Raw genomic sequence first — 16,740 nt, 5'->3', positions numbered from 1 at the left:
GCAGGGTGTATTAGCAACTAGTTCCTGGTAGCAGCCACTCAAAACTGAGTTGTGTGCAGAACAACAAACTCAGTACTCAAGTTTTGAGTAACAGCAAAGTCCTGTGATAAAAAAATGTAACTACATAAAATATCTGAAATTAAATAGTCCTGCCGCAACAAAATGTAAAACCTGTGGTAACATATCTAAGGCCAACCCCCCCCACCATCACCAATGAATTTAAGACATTTTATGGCCTTAATTTTAGATGCATTAATTTAAGACTTTTTAAGGATGCGCATTCACCCTGATCAAACAATTAATATGCTTCCGATTCCACCATTACCCGTCCTTGTTGGTGAGCACGAGTCTCTCAATTCCTTGCGAGGCCCTCAAGGTTTTAGCAGCCTCCACGTCGGATCCCAGCAGCTCATGGAGCGTGCTCAGTATGGACACCACCGTCTCTTCTGACAGCGCTTTCACTGGTTGATTCTGCCCACCACCAGGCAAGTCTCCCACCAGGTAGGGTACCGCGTATTTACCTGCCAACAGGCAGAGGTGAACAAAAGTTAAACACTCTTCAACACAAACACCAGCGCCGATCCAATCCATCCCTAGAAACCCAGAGTCTGTTTGGTTGGAAATGGCTTTTGATGCCTCACCGAGCAGTTTCTTGTTTTGCGGATCTATCGCCAGGTTACGGATGGCTCCGGACATGGCACGGACGACTCTGTCATTGGTGTTGTCCAGCTGCTCGCTCACCACGACCAAGCCTTTCTCTTCACGCATCAACGCACGGATGTATCGTCCATGCTAAACAGACAGGAGCACAGAGGATTTTCAGTAAACTACTAGTTGTGACTATTCTGAAAACTTACAAATTGCAAATATATGAAATAAGCATCAGCAGTCAAGTGTTTTAGTAATGATGCCTACAAACAAAACATTGAGGTTTGGTCAAAAAAAAAAAAAAAAAGAAAAGAAAGAAAAAAACATTTCCAATTAGAAGGAGAAGCAACTTCTGTTTACTGGTACAACTAAATCCACAATAAGTTGTTTTTAACCACATTGCATTTGCAGACAATCACACACAAAAACACAGTTGTCACAGAGAAATGTTTTCAGTATAATTTTTCTTTCTCTAAACTTTTAATTAGATTTTTTTGTCATTTGTTCTGCAGCTTTCTGAAAGAACAAATGAACTTTCCTATACAAAGTTGTTAATTTTGCAGAGCATTGCTTGGATAAAATTAGTAAAGTCCACACCTGAAGAACAAAGACAAAAGTATCTACATTTGATTCAACAAAATAAATTTAGACTTTTAGAGTTTTTGGTGACAAAGAGCCATGAATAAATTTGAATTCAGGAGCCTTTAATACCTGATTGATTCATGAGTCATATTTAAAAGGCTTATCAAACAAAACACATGGTCTAAACTAAAAAACAAGTGAAAAGCAACTAAAAAATGAAAAAAAGAGACAACTTCCAAGCCTTAAAATAGTGATCAAAACCTTTTCCCAAAACTACAGGAATATCTAGCCGCTTGGAAGCAAAATACATACAACTTATGAGGATGATTCATTGTTACACTGCCGCTGATAACAAGGGTAACACAAATTGTTACAGGTAATTACATTTCAAGGACAAAACGTTCTGAGTCAGTTGGTTCTAAAGCATCTTCACTGATCAACGCCTGAAAGCTCAGGAGGAGAAGTGGGAAGACTGTGATGGTGGGAAATAAAGATAGAAATGCAGAAGCTTTTGCAGCCTCAGAGGGAGTTCTGGTGAAAGAGAAAAGGATGATGGCTTAAGGTGGCTCTTACAGTCCATCTTCCAGCACAGAGGTTCTGAATGGCTCCAGCTGAGGCTTCCAGCACGATGGGGTTGTGGCTCTCCTTTAGCATCGATGTGTAGATGCGGACCACCTCTGGCTGGAACAGTAGCTCATAGCCTGCAGGATGGACGGACACAGGAAGGCGGGAGGAAGCATGTAACAGGAGGTGAGAAGAGAAAAATGTAGAGGAGATTTATGTGATGCAGCCAAACATCGCCTCAGAGTCTATGCTTACCTTTAGCAGGCGTGGCCCTTGGTGGGATACTTATTCTCTCTTCAGGTGCTTCCTCATCTTTCTTTCCTAGAAACAGCAGACCTTCGACATTACATTTCAAGAAATGAACAGAAACAAGTGTATGCTACGTCTAAATAGGAGACATTTCTAGTGCAATTTCTACTGTTGTTGCATTTCTACTTATTTTGACATCTGCAAACACACTACCTAAAAAGAAAAGTTAAACTAAGATGCAAGTTCTTAACATAGGGTTAGGGTGCTGGACAACCACAATGAAGAGCAGGCGTGCTTGTTAGTGTCAACAACCCAGACTTGATCAGACAAGATCAAGCAGCGGAAGCTAAGTGTCGTTACACAGAGGTAAAGAAAGCTTACCTTTGGAAAACCACTCATCTGTAGCCGACCCAGATGGGGAAAAGAGGAACGGAGAAGAGAAAAAAATAAGGAAGAAAAGAGTGGCAGAAAAAAAAATGAAGGAGAGAAAGCGTTAAAAGGGAAAGCAGCCATTACTCCGCCACCCAAATAACCTCGTTCAATCCTGACTACCAACACAGATGACATGCGCCTTGTATGTATTCAAGAATCCAAATATTTAAAGGGATTGAAAAAGTAACTTTTTATGATCTCACTGTATCATTCACAGGTGACGAATATGGTTGTATTTCCAGAAATTTTTCTGTTATGACATTCCTCTGTAAGATATTTTGTTGTATGATATTTTAATGTTTTCTGAACAGGTTGTGGTTGAAAATGAGAATTTGTTCTCAATTATCTTATCTAGTTAAATAAATGTTAACTAATAAAAGCAGATGTGTCTTTTTTTTATTACCAACAGATTTAGCTTAGTAAAAGAAAACAAACATCAACTAGCTCAGAGAAAGCAAACTAACATCAGCCCGACCCTTTAACTAACTCCTCAGAAGAAACAAGATGTGTATTAAACAGTTTGTTTCTACATGTGCTGTTAGATGATCATGAAATGTAAAGTTTCTATCAGCAGGGATCTTTTTAAACAAAAAGAACTTTTACTCTCATAAAGAGAGAAAATTAGGATCATTCATTGTTAATGATCAAAAAGTAAACAAGCGAAAAATAACTAATTAAAAAACTCACCATTTTTGTATGAACTCAGTTAACATGAATACAGATACGATAAATATCAGCTTGTGTTTCAGCAAAAAGAAAGCTGCAGCTGAAACAAATCAATGCTCTCAATGAAAAACCAGCAGCGACCACAGACGATGAGAAGAGATTGTTGACATTCCTCAAACATCAAGTAGTTTTGTTTGTTGAGGCGTGTGTGTTGGTATCAGTTGAGTTGGAATGTGTAGTCAGTGATATCACCCTAAATGCCCCACAAACTGAATGAGCACACACAACACATGACTCCATGTCACTCTGTGACACCGACCTTTGCCCTTGCGGGAGCTGAAGCAGCCAGCCCTCTGGCTTGAGGGGGCAGCGCTCAAGTTGGCTTGTTTGCTCTCATCGTAGGCCTCGAAGTTCGGTATTTCTTTGTGCACATGATACGACAAGTTCCTCAGCAGACAAATACAGTTCTCAGTCAACTGTGGACATAAAGAGAACAAGGTGCAGGTGTAAAAAAATTTTTTTTTTTTAATAAAAAAAATTGTAGGATACACAATTAGTTTTAAATGCAGAATTTTGAACATACTGATTGTAAATCCAGTCAATCTTGCACGTACCTTATTGCTGAGCTCTTTACAGTTAATCTGGGACTGAACGATGTACATGAGGGAATCGACCAAACCGGAGCACTCTCTCAGCTTCCGCCTCGCCTCAATTCTCTCTGAACTCACGTTCCTAAAATCAGACACGAAAAGAGAAGAATGAGGCAACTGAGAAATGAAAAGCCGTAAAGAAGGGAAAAAAAAAAAAAGAGTCAGTTTTGGTCACAACATGAGCCGACAACAATTACAGCTGTGTCTGAACATGAACAAAAGTTGTTTGAATGAAACTCCATTTAAATCTGCAGTTTCACAAAGAAGAGTACAGTCAGAGTACAGTCTGACAAGATCCGGTTACATCTCTGACTCATTCTTACTTAAAGCTCAAACTGAACTGTGTGTGTGTCCTTGACTAACTCAGTTAGTCAAAGAACATAAAGGAAGCAGGATAGACTAGAAAACTGCAGCCATTCAGTGTTGTAATTCCCAGCGACAGACGGCCGTTTCGGCCAACACCAGGACACAGTCCCTCTAACTGCGAATACGTACAAGTCGGGAAGTTCACTAGAACTATGGAGGGACAGAAAGTAGCACAGCTTTATCCTCGTTTGTTTTTATTATCATGTGCCAGTGGATGAGCAGAATACACCAAACAGCTGTGCATACTGCGCATGTGCACTTTCACACTTGCGGAATACTACGCACCTTCGTAGGTGATGTTATGGAAAAGTTTCACTCTGAGACATGGTTTCAAAAGTTCCACTGTGAGAGACTTTCGTCGTTGGTGTCGCGTAAACGAGCGGCTGGATTGCATCAAAAATGTTGCTGTTTAATTCATCAGTGTCTCGGTGTAACGAGGCCTCAGAGTGGAACTTTTCTGTAACATCCCATGAGGTGTGAAGAAATCTGCAGGTGTGAAAGTGCACTTGCACAGAACGCACAGCTGTAGGGTTTGTCCCATCTCTGAGCGGGAAGATGACAACAAAAACAATGGCTGATAGCATTGTGCTATGTTGTGCTACTAACTTGTTCAGCTCGGCACAATTCCTGATAAGGAATATGTGTGTGTTACATGAGCACTTTCATTGAAGGGAGACGGGCTACTGTTTGCAATGTGGTGGAAGCTAGTGAGGTAGAAGCTAAGAATCAAAAAGCGAATGCTCGTTCGATGACATGCTGAAGTCGCAGCTCCATATTGTGTTGTCGAAACGTGGTACTTTTACCTAATTAACATCTGAAAATGCAGACAGTTTCTAGGCAAGATTAGCTGCGATAAATCTGACCTGGAGAAGACTCACTGGTTTCTGAAAATATGGAGATAATCTTCCAACTTTACTACTCTCTTTTTTACTGTTATTTGGAATCAAATTAAAAGCTGAAATAACTTTTAGAACTTTTGGTAATTGTACTTGGAGATGCAAAATTTCTGCTTCTTCAAAACTCTGCTATGTTCGAGTAGAAGCTGAGTAAATAAACCAGTTGCCATCAGCTGTTTGCACCAGCTTCAAACAGTTTTCATCCCTGTTCAAAAACTTTAATTAATAGCCGGGTTGAAATACCTGCAAACTGAGAACTATATCACATGTCTAAAGTTGTTATTTTGAGTGAAAGTTCACACAAATCACAGAAAAAGTTTAATAAATTAAAGCAAAGTTGTTCATCTGTATTTATTTGAGCTTTCAGCCTGTCAGGAAGAATGATGGTTTTTGGAAATCTTGGAAGCCTTTTAAACAGAGTTAAGATGGGAATTTAGATCCCCTAAGGAATGTACCCTGAGATTGGTTCTTACAGCTAGTAATCCAAACCATACTTCTCACATCCATCTTATAGCAAAACCAGATTCTATAAGTTGAACTATTAATGTCTCATTTTCATCCCCAATTCACTCGATTCATTCTGGAACATCAGGCAGACAGTCAAAGCTCAACATGATGTTGATCCTACTTGATGCCGAGCACAAATCTTCAACCACCAAGACTTTTAAAGTCTTCAAGATAACATTATTTACATACTTCTCCCATGAAGCAGAACAGCTCTAATTAACCGAGCTGTTGAAGCGAATCCACTGATAACAGACCCACTGGCCTGCTAATACTGTTTGCGGTATACAGGCCATTGCCCCACTGTTCTCTGCTATTTCCTGTAACAACTTAAATTCCTTTCTTCCCGTTCCTCTGATTTATTTAAACATTGTGGCAGACCTCTTCCAAATTTAACAAGCAGCAGGGCTCTGAAAGAATTGTCAGGAACACACCAACTCAATTGCGAGGTGTAATAACAAGGATACTCTTTTTTTTTTTTTTTCTTTTTTACTTATACAAATCTTAAAAGTGTGGCGTTCATTTAAGCTCAGCTCTTCTGTTAATACTTTATAGAATCAGGAGTTGATATAAACCTGGTTTATATCAAAACTTTCCACTACTCTTTGAAATCGATCGGGTTCAATCAGAATCAATGGAAAGAATCTGTGGAAAGCCATTTTCAGGCTTCAGTCACAGATTCTCAGTTAGTTTTGGATCCAGACTTTGACTGGGTCAGTCTAATCTTAAAGCAGGTTCGCTTTGATCTTAAACCACTCCACTGTAGCTCTCTCTTGTCTGAAGTTGTTGTTTAGAGTGAAAGTTCACTCTATATAACTAAGGGTGAAATAACAATGGAGGAAAGAGAAAGATGTGCATTTTGTTGCTGGAAAAACAGCAACAAAATGCTGTTTTTCCAGCATTTTGCTGGAAGTCGCTGGAAGTCCAGGGCGACTGACCTGCTGGACTTTTAACCTCTGTCTCAGTCTCAAGTCTTTTCCAGCCTCTAATAGACTTTTTGTCCCAAGATTGACCAATATACTCAGGAAAAACAACCCCATAACATGATGCTGCCCTCTCTATGTTTTATGGTAGAGAGGGTGGGTTCAGGGAGATGTGTGGTGTTAGAGATTGTGAACAGTAGTATTTATGGGGATTAACATAAAATAACATCAGGTGACGTATGAAAGTAATTGGTAGAACTTAGGGTGATCCGCACTTTTTGACTTTGTTTGGTAAAACCTTTTGAAAACTAAGCAACATAAATACACACTTGTAAGATCAAATGTTGCAGAAAAATTATTCATTACATAATTACTCTAGTCAGACTATGTTTATGTAGACAAAACATTTCTTGAAGAGCAGCAGAGCTCAATCAGATTAATGAAAGCTTGTAAATTTTTTGCATTCCAACTATGTTCTACAAGGCTTTATAAAAACACACCCAGGTCCTCTGCTGTGTTAACTTTCTTCCTTCGTACTATCAATCTGCTTAACCAGACTCCTTGTTGTTTTCCTGAAAAGATCAGGTCTCCCCTCCATTAGCGGCAACTTTGATCTGCGTTCTTCCCTTTCCTTCCTTCATACCTCAGACAGCCCGCAGTATTAGTGAGCGCCGTGTCCCACTCGGGAGTTCTGGGCTTGCCGTTTTCTTCGCCCCCTCCAGCACCGTTGGTCGTCCGCTCCCAGCCCGAATGGGGAACCATGACCTCGTCACAGAGAGCGTGCAGCGCGTTATCCACAATCTCCATCTTCACAGAGTCCTGGGACGACAGGTTCCATAGAGTCCCTTTGGGGAGAACACACCATTTTATGATTAATGTGTGAAAAGACGAAGTTTAGTCTTGTTTTAAAGTGTGACTTTAAAAACAGAGATAATTGGAAAGCTACAGGACACCTGCAAATTTTGAATTACATGAAATGTGCTTGTATAGCATTATTAAAACAATAATAGTAATCCACAACTTCTGAATAACCATTTCTATTGTTTCATAGATCATTTATTTTGTTATGCGTCAGCATCTTTTATTCCTATTCATCGTTTTTTGCTGAGAGTTTCATTATTTTATCCAAGGTACACGTTCCAAAGACCGTCTACAACCCACATTTATCAGCTACTGTAAGCAGCCAATATAAAAATGAAACAAAGCTCATTACATACATCTATTCAGCATTTTATATCATGATCCATACTGTCTCTATACCAAAATAACCTAAACAATCCAATTTGGAGAGAAACAGCCTGCAAGAATGTGATTTTTTTTTAGGTCACTGAATTCTGTAATTTAACTAAATATAACTTTCATTCTTGTCCCTGTAATTCAGTTCAGTTTTTTACACTCTTGTGTTTTTCTCATTCAATCTTTGTTTTGCTCATGTGCATTGACTACAGAAGAAAATGATCAGTAGAATGAGCTTTACCACAAATGAAAAACCTACAGAGAGAAAAAAAAAAGTTCTCAGTCTTTTGATCACAAGAGTAGGGCAAAGCAGAAGGAAGACTTTTAATGTAGCAAGGAAGTGGAGACAAGAACATAATGGATTTAATGGGCTTGAAATAGATGACATAACCTGCAACAAGTTTCTGAATCCCTGTATGTACAATAAAACTACTAAACGAAATGCAAATTTCAAACAGAAGGCGATCTAGCCGGCTGCCAGATTAGTGGAAGAAATATTGCCAAGTTTCTGCTCTTTCAACTGCATTCAATCATTTCTTTTGAAAGAAAAGCAGCTTTAAAGATAAATTATTAAAGAAATTACAGTACAGTCCGGATCTCCAGACCATATGAAGCCTGTGTTTTTTAATAAAATATGTCTAACCTGTGATGATCTCTGTGAGGTCCTGATCGCGCGTCTTTCTCAGCAGCCTGATCAGCGCTGGAACTCCATCGCAGTTCTTAATGGCAATTTTATTGTCTGCATCTTTGCCAAAAGAAATGTTCTTTAGTGCTCCACACGCTGCAAAGTGAACCTGTAACAGAGAGCCAGGGACACCTTTATGAGACACTAGTGATTACTCTGTAAACAAAAGATTAAACGCAGGTAAAGGAACCAGAATGTTGTAACCCAGAGTTATGCTGCACATAGTGTACAACACACTTCTCTCTCACTCTAGATGCACAGAAATGTGGAGTTATGAACCACCTTTAATCCCAACCAGAGTGGCTCTGATTTGAACCAATACATGAATTTTCCAACAAATATCTGATTTCAAGATTATTAAAACTGGTTTCAGACACAAATTGTACAATATATTGAGATTTATTACACTACATTCTGTAGAAAAAAATAAAAAAATGTTGCAACATTGGCATCTATATGAAAGTAATCAAAAAAAAAAGACATTCATATGGATTAAGCCCAAAATCATAGTAAGACCATGTGTCCCCGAATAATTCAAATTTATAGCTTTAATTCCTTTTGTACAAACACAGAAGGTTTCCATCTCGCCAAATTTACCATGTAAACACATCGCCTAAGACATTTTATTGCACTCAGTTTAAAGAGTAAAAGCAGTGCAGTAAAAGCTCGATCCTTTTAGGCATTAATTTGGCTCCACTTAGCTCAGGCATAAATAACTTATGAAACAGACAGAAAACCAGTTGGAGAGAGCGTAATTCTGACCTCTCTGTTAGGGTTGTCAAGCATGGACACAAGAGCAGGAATGCCTTTCAGTCGGCGGACATCAGACTTCACCTGCAAATCAAGGAGGTTGATGTTATTCATGTGCTTCCTTATATTTCACCAGGCTCAGTGGTGTGCACAAACGCTTTTAAGGTCAGGTGCTCACGTGGATAAAAAGGGCACTACATGGAGAAGGTCATCTTTATGATTAAAAAAAAAGTCTTACTTTGTCGTTCTTAAAGGTGAGATGCTGCAGGTACGCAGCTGCATTGCTCCTGACTGGGTCCAGTCTGTAGTTCAGCATGGCGATGACCTCTGGCAGCTCTGGCTGACGCCATCCACTAGCTGGTGGTCCTTTCCTCATACTCAGAGTGTCCAGTGAAGCCACGCTGCCCCTCTCACCCTTAGCCAGAGGTGCCCCGGCACCATAATAGTAAACCTCTCCTGCACCATCTAAAGCACCTTCATAACTCCTGCAGAGGGAGAACAAGCTTGTCTAAGTTATGGCAGAGAAAAAACTAATTTTTGTCAAACCGTACTACCACACTCACCCAGTCCTGCGCGGCGGAGGGCCATGTGGGAAGGCGTGGTTGAGGGGCATGGTGTTGTAGTGCATTGGGTGTCCCATGCCGTAGTCTGGCTCGTCGTAGCCGATGCTGCGCTGGTCATCCTCCAGACCGTACGGATCTGCGACAAACCGGGGAATGGACGACAGCTCCATTGCACTTCCCAGTCGCCCAACCTGCGAAAAGACAGAAATGGAAATGGGGATGGAAATAACGCATTACAGTAGCTGCAGACCAGTTATTCCAGTAAATTTTGACACACTGCAGCTGGCAAACAAATCATCAATGTTAACTTAGCAGGTGAAACCTGCAAGATCAGCATGCCAAAGCAAGATTCAGTTAAAACAAGCCCTAAAGCTAATGATGCAGTGACTGTTGAACACACTTGTGGTTGGGCAGCATATGGGTCCAACTGGTTCCTGCTAGGAGCTCGGTAGCTTGGATCCAGGGTTCTGTAGCCGTCTGGGTGGATTGGTCTGACAGAGAATAGAGTGGAGGGAAAACTGAGTCGAAATGAATCCATTTAAACATTTGAACGCAACAAGCTCAAAATGCAGCGACTACATCACTAAAATCTGATAAGAGGAGTTCAGATTTCAGTAAACTCCTGTTACCTGTAGCGATCGTCCATCCGAGCCCCCCTGCTAAGGCTGGAGTATGGCTCAGACGGAGGTCCTCCACGGTAGTCGTCGTAGCCCCCCGCGGGACTGTAGTGATAATTGCGGGGCACGGTATGGGTGGGGTACTCCATGGGCACGGCGCCGCCAGGGCCCTGTCTGAAGACCATGGGTGAGGCGTAACCCCCAACAAGGGAACCGCCTCCATCCACAGACAGAGTGTCCGACACAGAGGGGATGACTGTGCGAGTAGTGGTGGTCTTTACAACTTTCTTCACCTAAAAAGGGAATAAAGGGAGCGAGTGTATTACCGTGTTTTTTGTTAACACACCTAGCCCTAAAACAGGAGCTGTGTTCTTTACACATGTTGACATTTTGTCAAGGATTGACCTGGTTTTATTTAGTTTTTAAAGGAAGCTGATTGTCTGGGTTTTATTTACAGGTATCAGAGTAAAGAACCATGAATTCGAAAGCTAAATTTTGATAAACCTAATTTTCTCTCAATCCCAGATCACAACTATGAGCCATGTTGTGTTAATACATTACAAATCACATAGACTAGTTGCAACATGAAAAAGACATCGTGTAGCTGCTGCGAGAGGTTTAGTCAGTTCTGTTTGTGTTTTCATACGCTACTTTAATCGGAAACGTCTGAAAATCATGCTGGAGAAAACATTCTCAAACATTTCAAAACAAAATAAAATCCCTGTCAACATTTAATTGCAATAGACACAAAATGGCACACAGATACACCAAGAAATTAAAATATGCTTCCCAACAAGGCTCTTTTTGTCAGATTAAAAGTATCTTTTGAAAACAATCTTTAAGCAGGTATGAAACTTCTCTATTCAAACTGTTTTATGAGTCTGATGTAATGATGTAATCTTAAATGTTGTTTTAATTAGCTGAAAGTTAAAAAAAATCATCATAGTTAATAGAAAGAAATTCTTGAAAGCATCAGTCTATGTGAACTGCATTTATATGATGTTCTTCAAATGAGTTACTGGAATAAATGAACTTTTGAATAATGTTCTAATTTTCTGAGATGCACCTGGACTCTTCGATTCTAAAACACGCCACTGCCATTTGATATCCTCCTTACCGTGGTTTCTGTGCGCCTTGTAGTCCCATCGTCATCCATCTCCACGGAGATTACAGGGGCCAAATCCTGAGGCTCCTCCATTGTGAAAGTCTCCTGCATCAGCTGACCAGGCTCCATCCTGAACTACATGCACATGTACACAATGCTCAATTTCAGTCCCAATGTCTCAAGTTGTGAGACTCCATAGGGCCGATTTGATATAATATCATAACATAGCTCAATTTATTGTGTGATGATCAATAAACTATTTATTCTCAAACCAGTTCCAGTCATGAGGGTTAGAGCATTAAATGCAGTCTATAGCTTATACTCCATTTGTCCAGTGTGTGGTTTATTAAAATCAGTATCAGCTACTGATATTGTAGAAAGCGTATTATAACTTCTATGTTGCTAAAGCGTATATACAGTAGTTATCCATTGACAGAAAAGGAATGTGATGCTCATTATCTCTAGCTTCAGGCATCAGAGGTCTGATTCTTACATGATGTGTCCCGTTGATGTAACCCTCGTTCAGCGTCAGCCTTTCTAGGTCTGCATCACAAGGAATGCGGCCGTTCTGTTAACAGACAGAAACAAAATCATGTTCATGAGAGAATCCCACTCAGCACTAACAAGAAATTGAATTTAATATGCATTTCTAGGCAAACAGCATTTGTGTCACGCCGCTAACTACTGAGCAGATGCCTTTATTCATCCAGAACAAGGAGAACGCAGCAATTTATCAGACTACTTTTTAATTTCAGCCACATCTGTGTAGCAAGAAAAAAAGGAATGTTACGAGACCTTTTTTTCCCATCATGCATTACAGAGATGTAATCAAAAGACCAGAATCAAAACAAATGGTTTAAAAAATATATACTTACAGTCATGACGATACAACTTAGGTTTCTATATTTAAGAAGGTAAAACATTTTTACCTTAATACGGTTTTTGCATAAGAATCCATCCTCCTTCAACCTTTCACATTGAGTTACTTTACAACCACAACATCTGTTTTATTGGAATTTCCAATGACAACAAACATAGTGATTCATATTTTAAGTGGTAGGAAACTTTATGGGTTTGGCAACTTTTTTACAAATGAAAATGTAAAAACTGACCATCATTATCCAGCAATCGGGAGGAAATAGTTTGATGTTTGCTTCATTTATTTTAAAAATAATTTTTTTATATAAAATGAAAACAAATTTCCCATATAAGACATTTAGAAAAAAACAATTTTTTTTTTTCCCAAACATAACATCTGTGGCTTTAAGCGAATTATATTTATTTGGATTCAGGGTGAAAACAATTCTAAAGGTTGAGGTTGTATATAGAGAAAATATGAGAAACTTCAAGGAGGTCTGAATACTTTTGCAGGGCATTGTTGCATAATGATAATAAAACTAAATGAATGGGCTGTGATGGTGGTATGAATCGATGACAAATGGAGAATTTGTCAGTAATGAAAGAAAGAACAGCTGACATGACTGATGATTTTTCAGCCATAGACAGACCTCTGTTCCTGCTGAGAACACATTTAAAAAGAGATCCTTCGTGATTTAAAGTAAAAAAAAACAAAAACAGAAATAAGACATTGTTGGCTGGAAACTGATGACAATAAAGCCTTCAACACACACACATCAGATTAAGCTGCTGGACACAAATTGTTCAGATCAGATTAAGCCACAGACAGAAAGAGAAGCAACTGGGCAGATGGAGACATGTGGATACCTGTCAGTAAAGACTGATATCATGTTGTGTTGCCTTGAGAGTAGCAGAAGCATGCTGGAGCCTTCAGGCAATGTTGACACACAACAACACACAGCAGTGATGGGGGCAACACAAGCAACCTTCCTGATCTGCACACACTCACTATTTAACATCCTGCATTTACAGCAGCACCTTATGACTCAGAACAGCCTTGAAATTACCTGAGACATTGTCAGATTAAGGTGTGGCTACATGCAAGAGCAGCAGGCTGAGGTGGATTATTATTGGCTAAAGCAGCAACGGTTCCCTGATGGTGAGGAAGTGTGCTAAACTGTTCCAGTACACTAATGGCTTATCTCAGAAAGTGAAAGAATTATCGAGCGTTTTAAGTTTGGGTTCAGAGCCAAGTAACCGACTCACCCTGTGACTGACAAGCAAAACAGTGCCATACTTTACGAAATCAAAAGACGGGATCTTATTTTCATTCTTACCCCAACAGGGGATACCCTCCAGCAAGTAAAGACAGAAGAACAAGAGTAATCCGGATCAGAAAAAGTCGGAACGACAAACCAAACATTAAAGCAAGACGTAGTTTTGCATGCACACATTCAAGGACAAGTCGGGACAAAACCATCGGGCGGCGCAGCATTTCCAAAGCCTGACAGCTGGAGGGGAACGATCACGAGAACGTCTTTGTGTAACTTAGAGCTCCGGTAGTGCCAAAAAAAGCATATATTTTGGTGCTTTTACTTTAATCCCCCTTTTCAGAAAAAAGTGTTAATTTCTCGTAATATTTTTTACTACACTGGATTTCAAAAAAATGCACTTGAATTTGAGTCAAATATAAATTTCTTATTATTTAATTAGAACTATAATTGTCAAGGAAATGTCCACAGGTGAGTCTGTGGTTTCCAAAAGTTTGTAGCCTTATTTGTGATATTTCTAGAAGGTCTGTATATGCTACACCATAATGCAAAAAATTCTGGTGAGGGATAAATCTGTTCCAATAAGCAAGTAATCGCATGGTATATTAAAATAAGCTCATCTTTCTCATGCTTAATATCTTTGACAGGCAATTTTGCTTAAAGAAACTTCATAATCCATTTTATTTATGGTTTCGACTCAGTGTGGCTTTTATTTACATTTTATTTATTGTTTTTGGGTGTTGTGTTTCGTTTCGGATATTCCAGTTCCAGTGTTAAGTGTTTTGTACATTCTTAAAGTTTATTAGTCTTTGAGAGAGCAAACTTGCATTATTATGCATTATTAATATATTGCGTGAAAATTATCCCAAAACAACAATATTGTCATTTATTGCAGAAATTTCTAATACAATTTATTGTTCAGCACGTTATTGTGACAGGCCTAATCCAAATTATTTTATCATATGTTCCATTCTCATTTTCTCTAAAACTATAGCAGCTGCTGTGGCACTTACACTTCTGATGGAGTCTCCTGATATCAAGATCATTGAAATAGAGCTTGTAATTTTTAAGAAAATATAAATTAGATTTGGGTGTTTTATTTTAAACACATACTTCAGAAAACCCCTCTGGGGCTTAAGTTTTAAAAAGCATTTACTTGACTTTCTTTAAGCTGAATTCTAAGAGTCACATGTTGTAACTCCTGCTGTGGGGTCTGCTGCCGTCCAGCACAGATGAGATGAGGGTGATCATGAATGAATGGATGAACCGCTTCAGATCAAAGGGAAGAATCCGAGGAGGACTGAGATGGAAAAGGTGCATGAGGGTACTGAGGGTAGAAGGGTCAGAGGGCGTTACCTGCATGTTGGGGAGGGGGCGGGGCAAGGTGCCGGCACACGACCTCCGCTCCTCCTCCAGAGCCCGGCTCAGCATCTCAAACTGCCTCTCCTGCTCCCGCACGGAGGCCAGCAGGGAGGCCGTACTCGCACACTGCTCCATTCACACACTGAGAGCAGAGCACAGGACAGGACAGGACCGTCACCACACAGCACAGGGACAGATGAGTCCAACACCAGGATTTATCAGAGGACAGACAGAAAACCACCAACGTACACACAGATAAAAAGCAAGGCTCTGACACAGGGTGCAGCCAGGAATCTAAACAGCAAAGAAGCGATAATGAAGTTTATACTTAATTAGCGAGAAGCTGGAAAATAAAGCAGAGAAAAAGTGATGAAAGTGGAAACAGAAAAAGCAGAAATTGCTAAAACAATTCAAGACAGGGAGTGACATAAGCAGATTATCGTCACATTTCAATCTTTCTTCACCTACAGCTATGCAGTGTTAAAATTAGAAAGTGAGATTTACAACAAGAGGGAAGAGCGGCAATTTTCAGCTGCAGCATGTGGAGCTTGTTAGCACCTTTTGGCTTCAAAATAGCACGAACATGAAAAGGGGAGAGATGTGAGAGCAGAGAGGGGCTGTGAGCTTCTAAAGTTTAAAGACTGGGGCAATGCATCGAAGCAACAAAAAAGACAGGTTATTTAACAACAAAAAGAGTTGTGATTATATATCAATTTCTAAATAAGATATATTTTATTGTAAGGATACTTATGACATTTAGGTTAGTGGTACAAAGTTACTCGAGTCGTATAGTAAAAGTGTTAAACAGAGAATTTATTTTAGGTACTCCTCTGTCAGAAAGAGTACTGCTGTTATTATCACCTGGAACAATTTTTTAAGTTTCCATTCAGCCAATTATTGGTCAAGCTTTTAAAAATCTAAAGTAGCACAGTTGATCCTGATTGGCTGAATTCTTGGAGCATTTCTAGTTTTGCACTAAAATCTGTGTTAAAACTAGAAACAAAGTTAAAGGGTATTGATAGGGTTAGCAGCAGAGAAAATGTCATTAAAGCCTCTCAAAGCAAAAATGAAGCCAAGCTAAAAAAGCCAACCTTGTGTTTGAACTTTGTCCAGTGAATGAATACAGAGCTACATTGTATTTTATGTCTGTAATGACTTTTAAAAAATGCCTCTCAGCAGCCATGACTGTACCTAAAAAAATCCAACGTTGCGCAACCATAACTCTGGTTAACAATTAACCACCAAGGATCCAAGATAACACCGTCCATGGCCATCGTCTAAAACTTGGTGGTTGTTCTCAGCTTCTTTGAAAAATTGTGTGAACACACCAGACTGAAGACAGTTGAGTCAAACATAAATGGACCGCTTGACACACGATGCCATAAAACTAAATGAGACCCGATACGCCATTTTAAAACAGCCTACTGAGCTATATTGCTGTGAATAATGGAGGCAATCAATCATGTCAAATGAACTCAATTTAACATGTAGCCACAAAGGAAATGCTTGGAAAGAAATTAAGACATGGTTGCTTAGGAAAAACGCAGAGAAAAAAGGTTTTTTTTTTCTACTGTTAAATAAAGAAAACGCAACCTAAACACATGCCATAGATGGTATAAACCTAAATTACAGAGGCCAGTCCAGCCCAAAGTAAGACCATCACAGTCTTAGACTTTCATCCTGGCGTGGGAGGACAGAGGAATCTGGAAAAGGATTACTTCAGCAGAGTCTAATAAAGGAATGACATGAGCATGGCTCATCTCCAAACCAGGGCAAAAATCATTTTCTGCTTCAAAGTTCATTGACTCATGGA

The 16,740-nt window shown here is 39.6% G+C and overlaps 1 protein-coding gene across 11 annotated transcripts in view; it reads right to left on the bottom strand.

Moving 5' to 3' along the window:
* Positions 1-16,740, bottom strand: part of ctnnd1 (catenin (cadherin-associated protein), delta 1) — a 32,558-nt gene that overhangs the window by 7,277 nt on the left and 8,541 nt on the right. For 6 of the 11 annotated variants that reach the window (XM_032562871.1, XM_032562872.1, XM_032562868.1 and 3 more), the window contains exons 2-18: positions 14,922-15,069; positions 11,930-12,004; positions 11,449-11,571; positions 10,344-10,624; positions 10,115-10,205; positions 9,715-9,905; positions 9,390-9,636; positions 9,164-9,235; positions 8,360-8,510; positions 7,124-7,325; positions 3,756-3,873; positions 3,461-3,617; positions 2,425-2,442; positions 2,050-2,115; positions 1,804-1,931; positions 642-792; positions 326-521 (exon numbers count right to left, since the gene is read on the bottom strand). In XM_032562871.1, the coding sequence (XP_032418762.1) occupies positions 326-521; positions 642-792; positions 1,804-1,931; positions 2,050-2,115; positions 2,425-2,442; positions 3,461-3,617; positions 3,756-3,873; positions 7,124-7,325; positions 8,360-8,510; positions 9,164-9,235; positions 9,390-9,636; positions 9,715-9,905; positions 10,115-10,205; positions 10,344-10,624; positions 11,449-11,571; positions 11,930-12,004; positions 14,922-15,062 (2,408 nt within the window). In that variant the 5' untranslated portion in view covers positions 15,063-15,069. Of the gene's footprint in view, positions 1-325; positions 522-641; positions 793-1,803; positions 1,932-2,049; positions 2,116-2,424; positions 2,443-3,460; positions 3,618-3,755; positions 3,874-7,123; positions 7,326-8,359; positions 8,511-9,163; positions 9,236-9,389; positions 9,637-9,714; positions 9,906-10,114; positions 10,206-10,343; positions 10,625-11,448; positions 11,572-11,929; positions 12,005-14,921; positions 15,070-16,740 lie in introns of those variants that run through there. The other 5 variants (XM_032562876.1, XM_032562877.1, XM_032562878.1 and 2 more) reach the window with 3 other exon arrangements.

Source organism: Xiphophorus hellerii, chromosome 5 (genome assembly GCF_003331165.1).
Source record: "Xiphophorus hellerii strain 12219 chromosome 5, Xiphophorus_hellerii-4.1, whole genome shotgun sequence".
Lineage (NCBI taxonomy): Eukaryota > Metazoa > Chordata > Actinopteri > Cyprinodontiformes > Poeciliidae > Xiphophorus > Xiphophorus hellerii.
The sequence above is the reverse complement of the archived record's forward strand: the minus strand, read 5'-3'. Positions and strand labels throughout refer to the sequence as shown.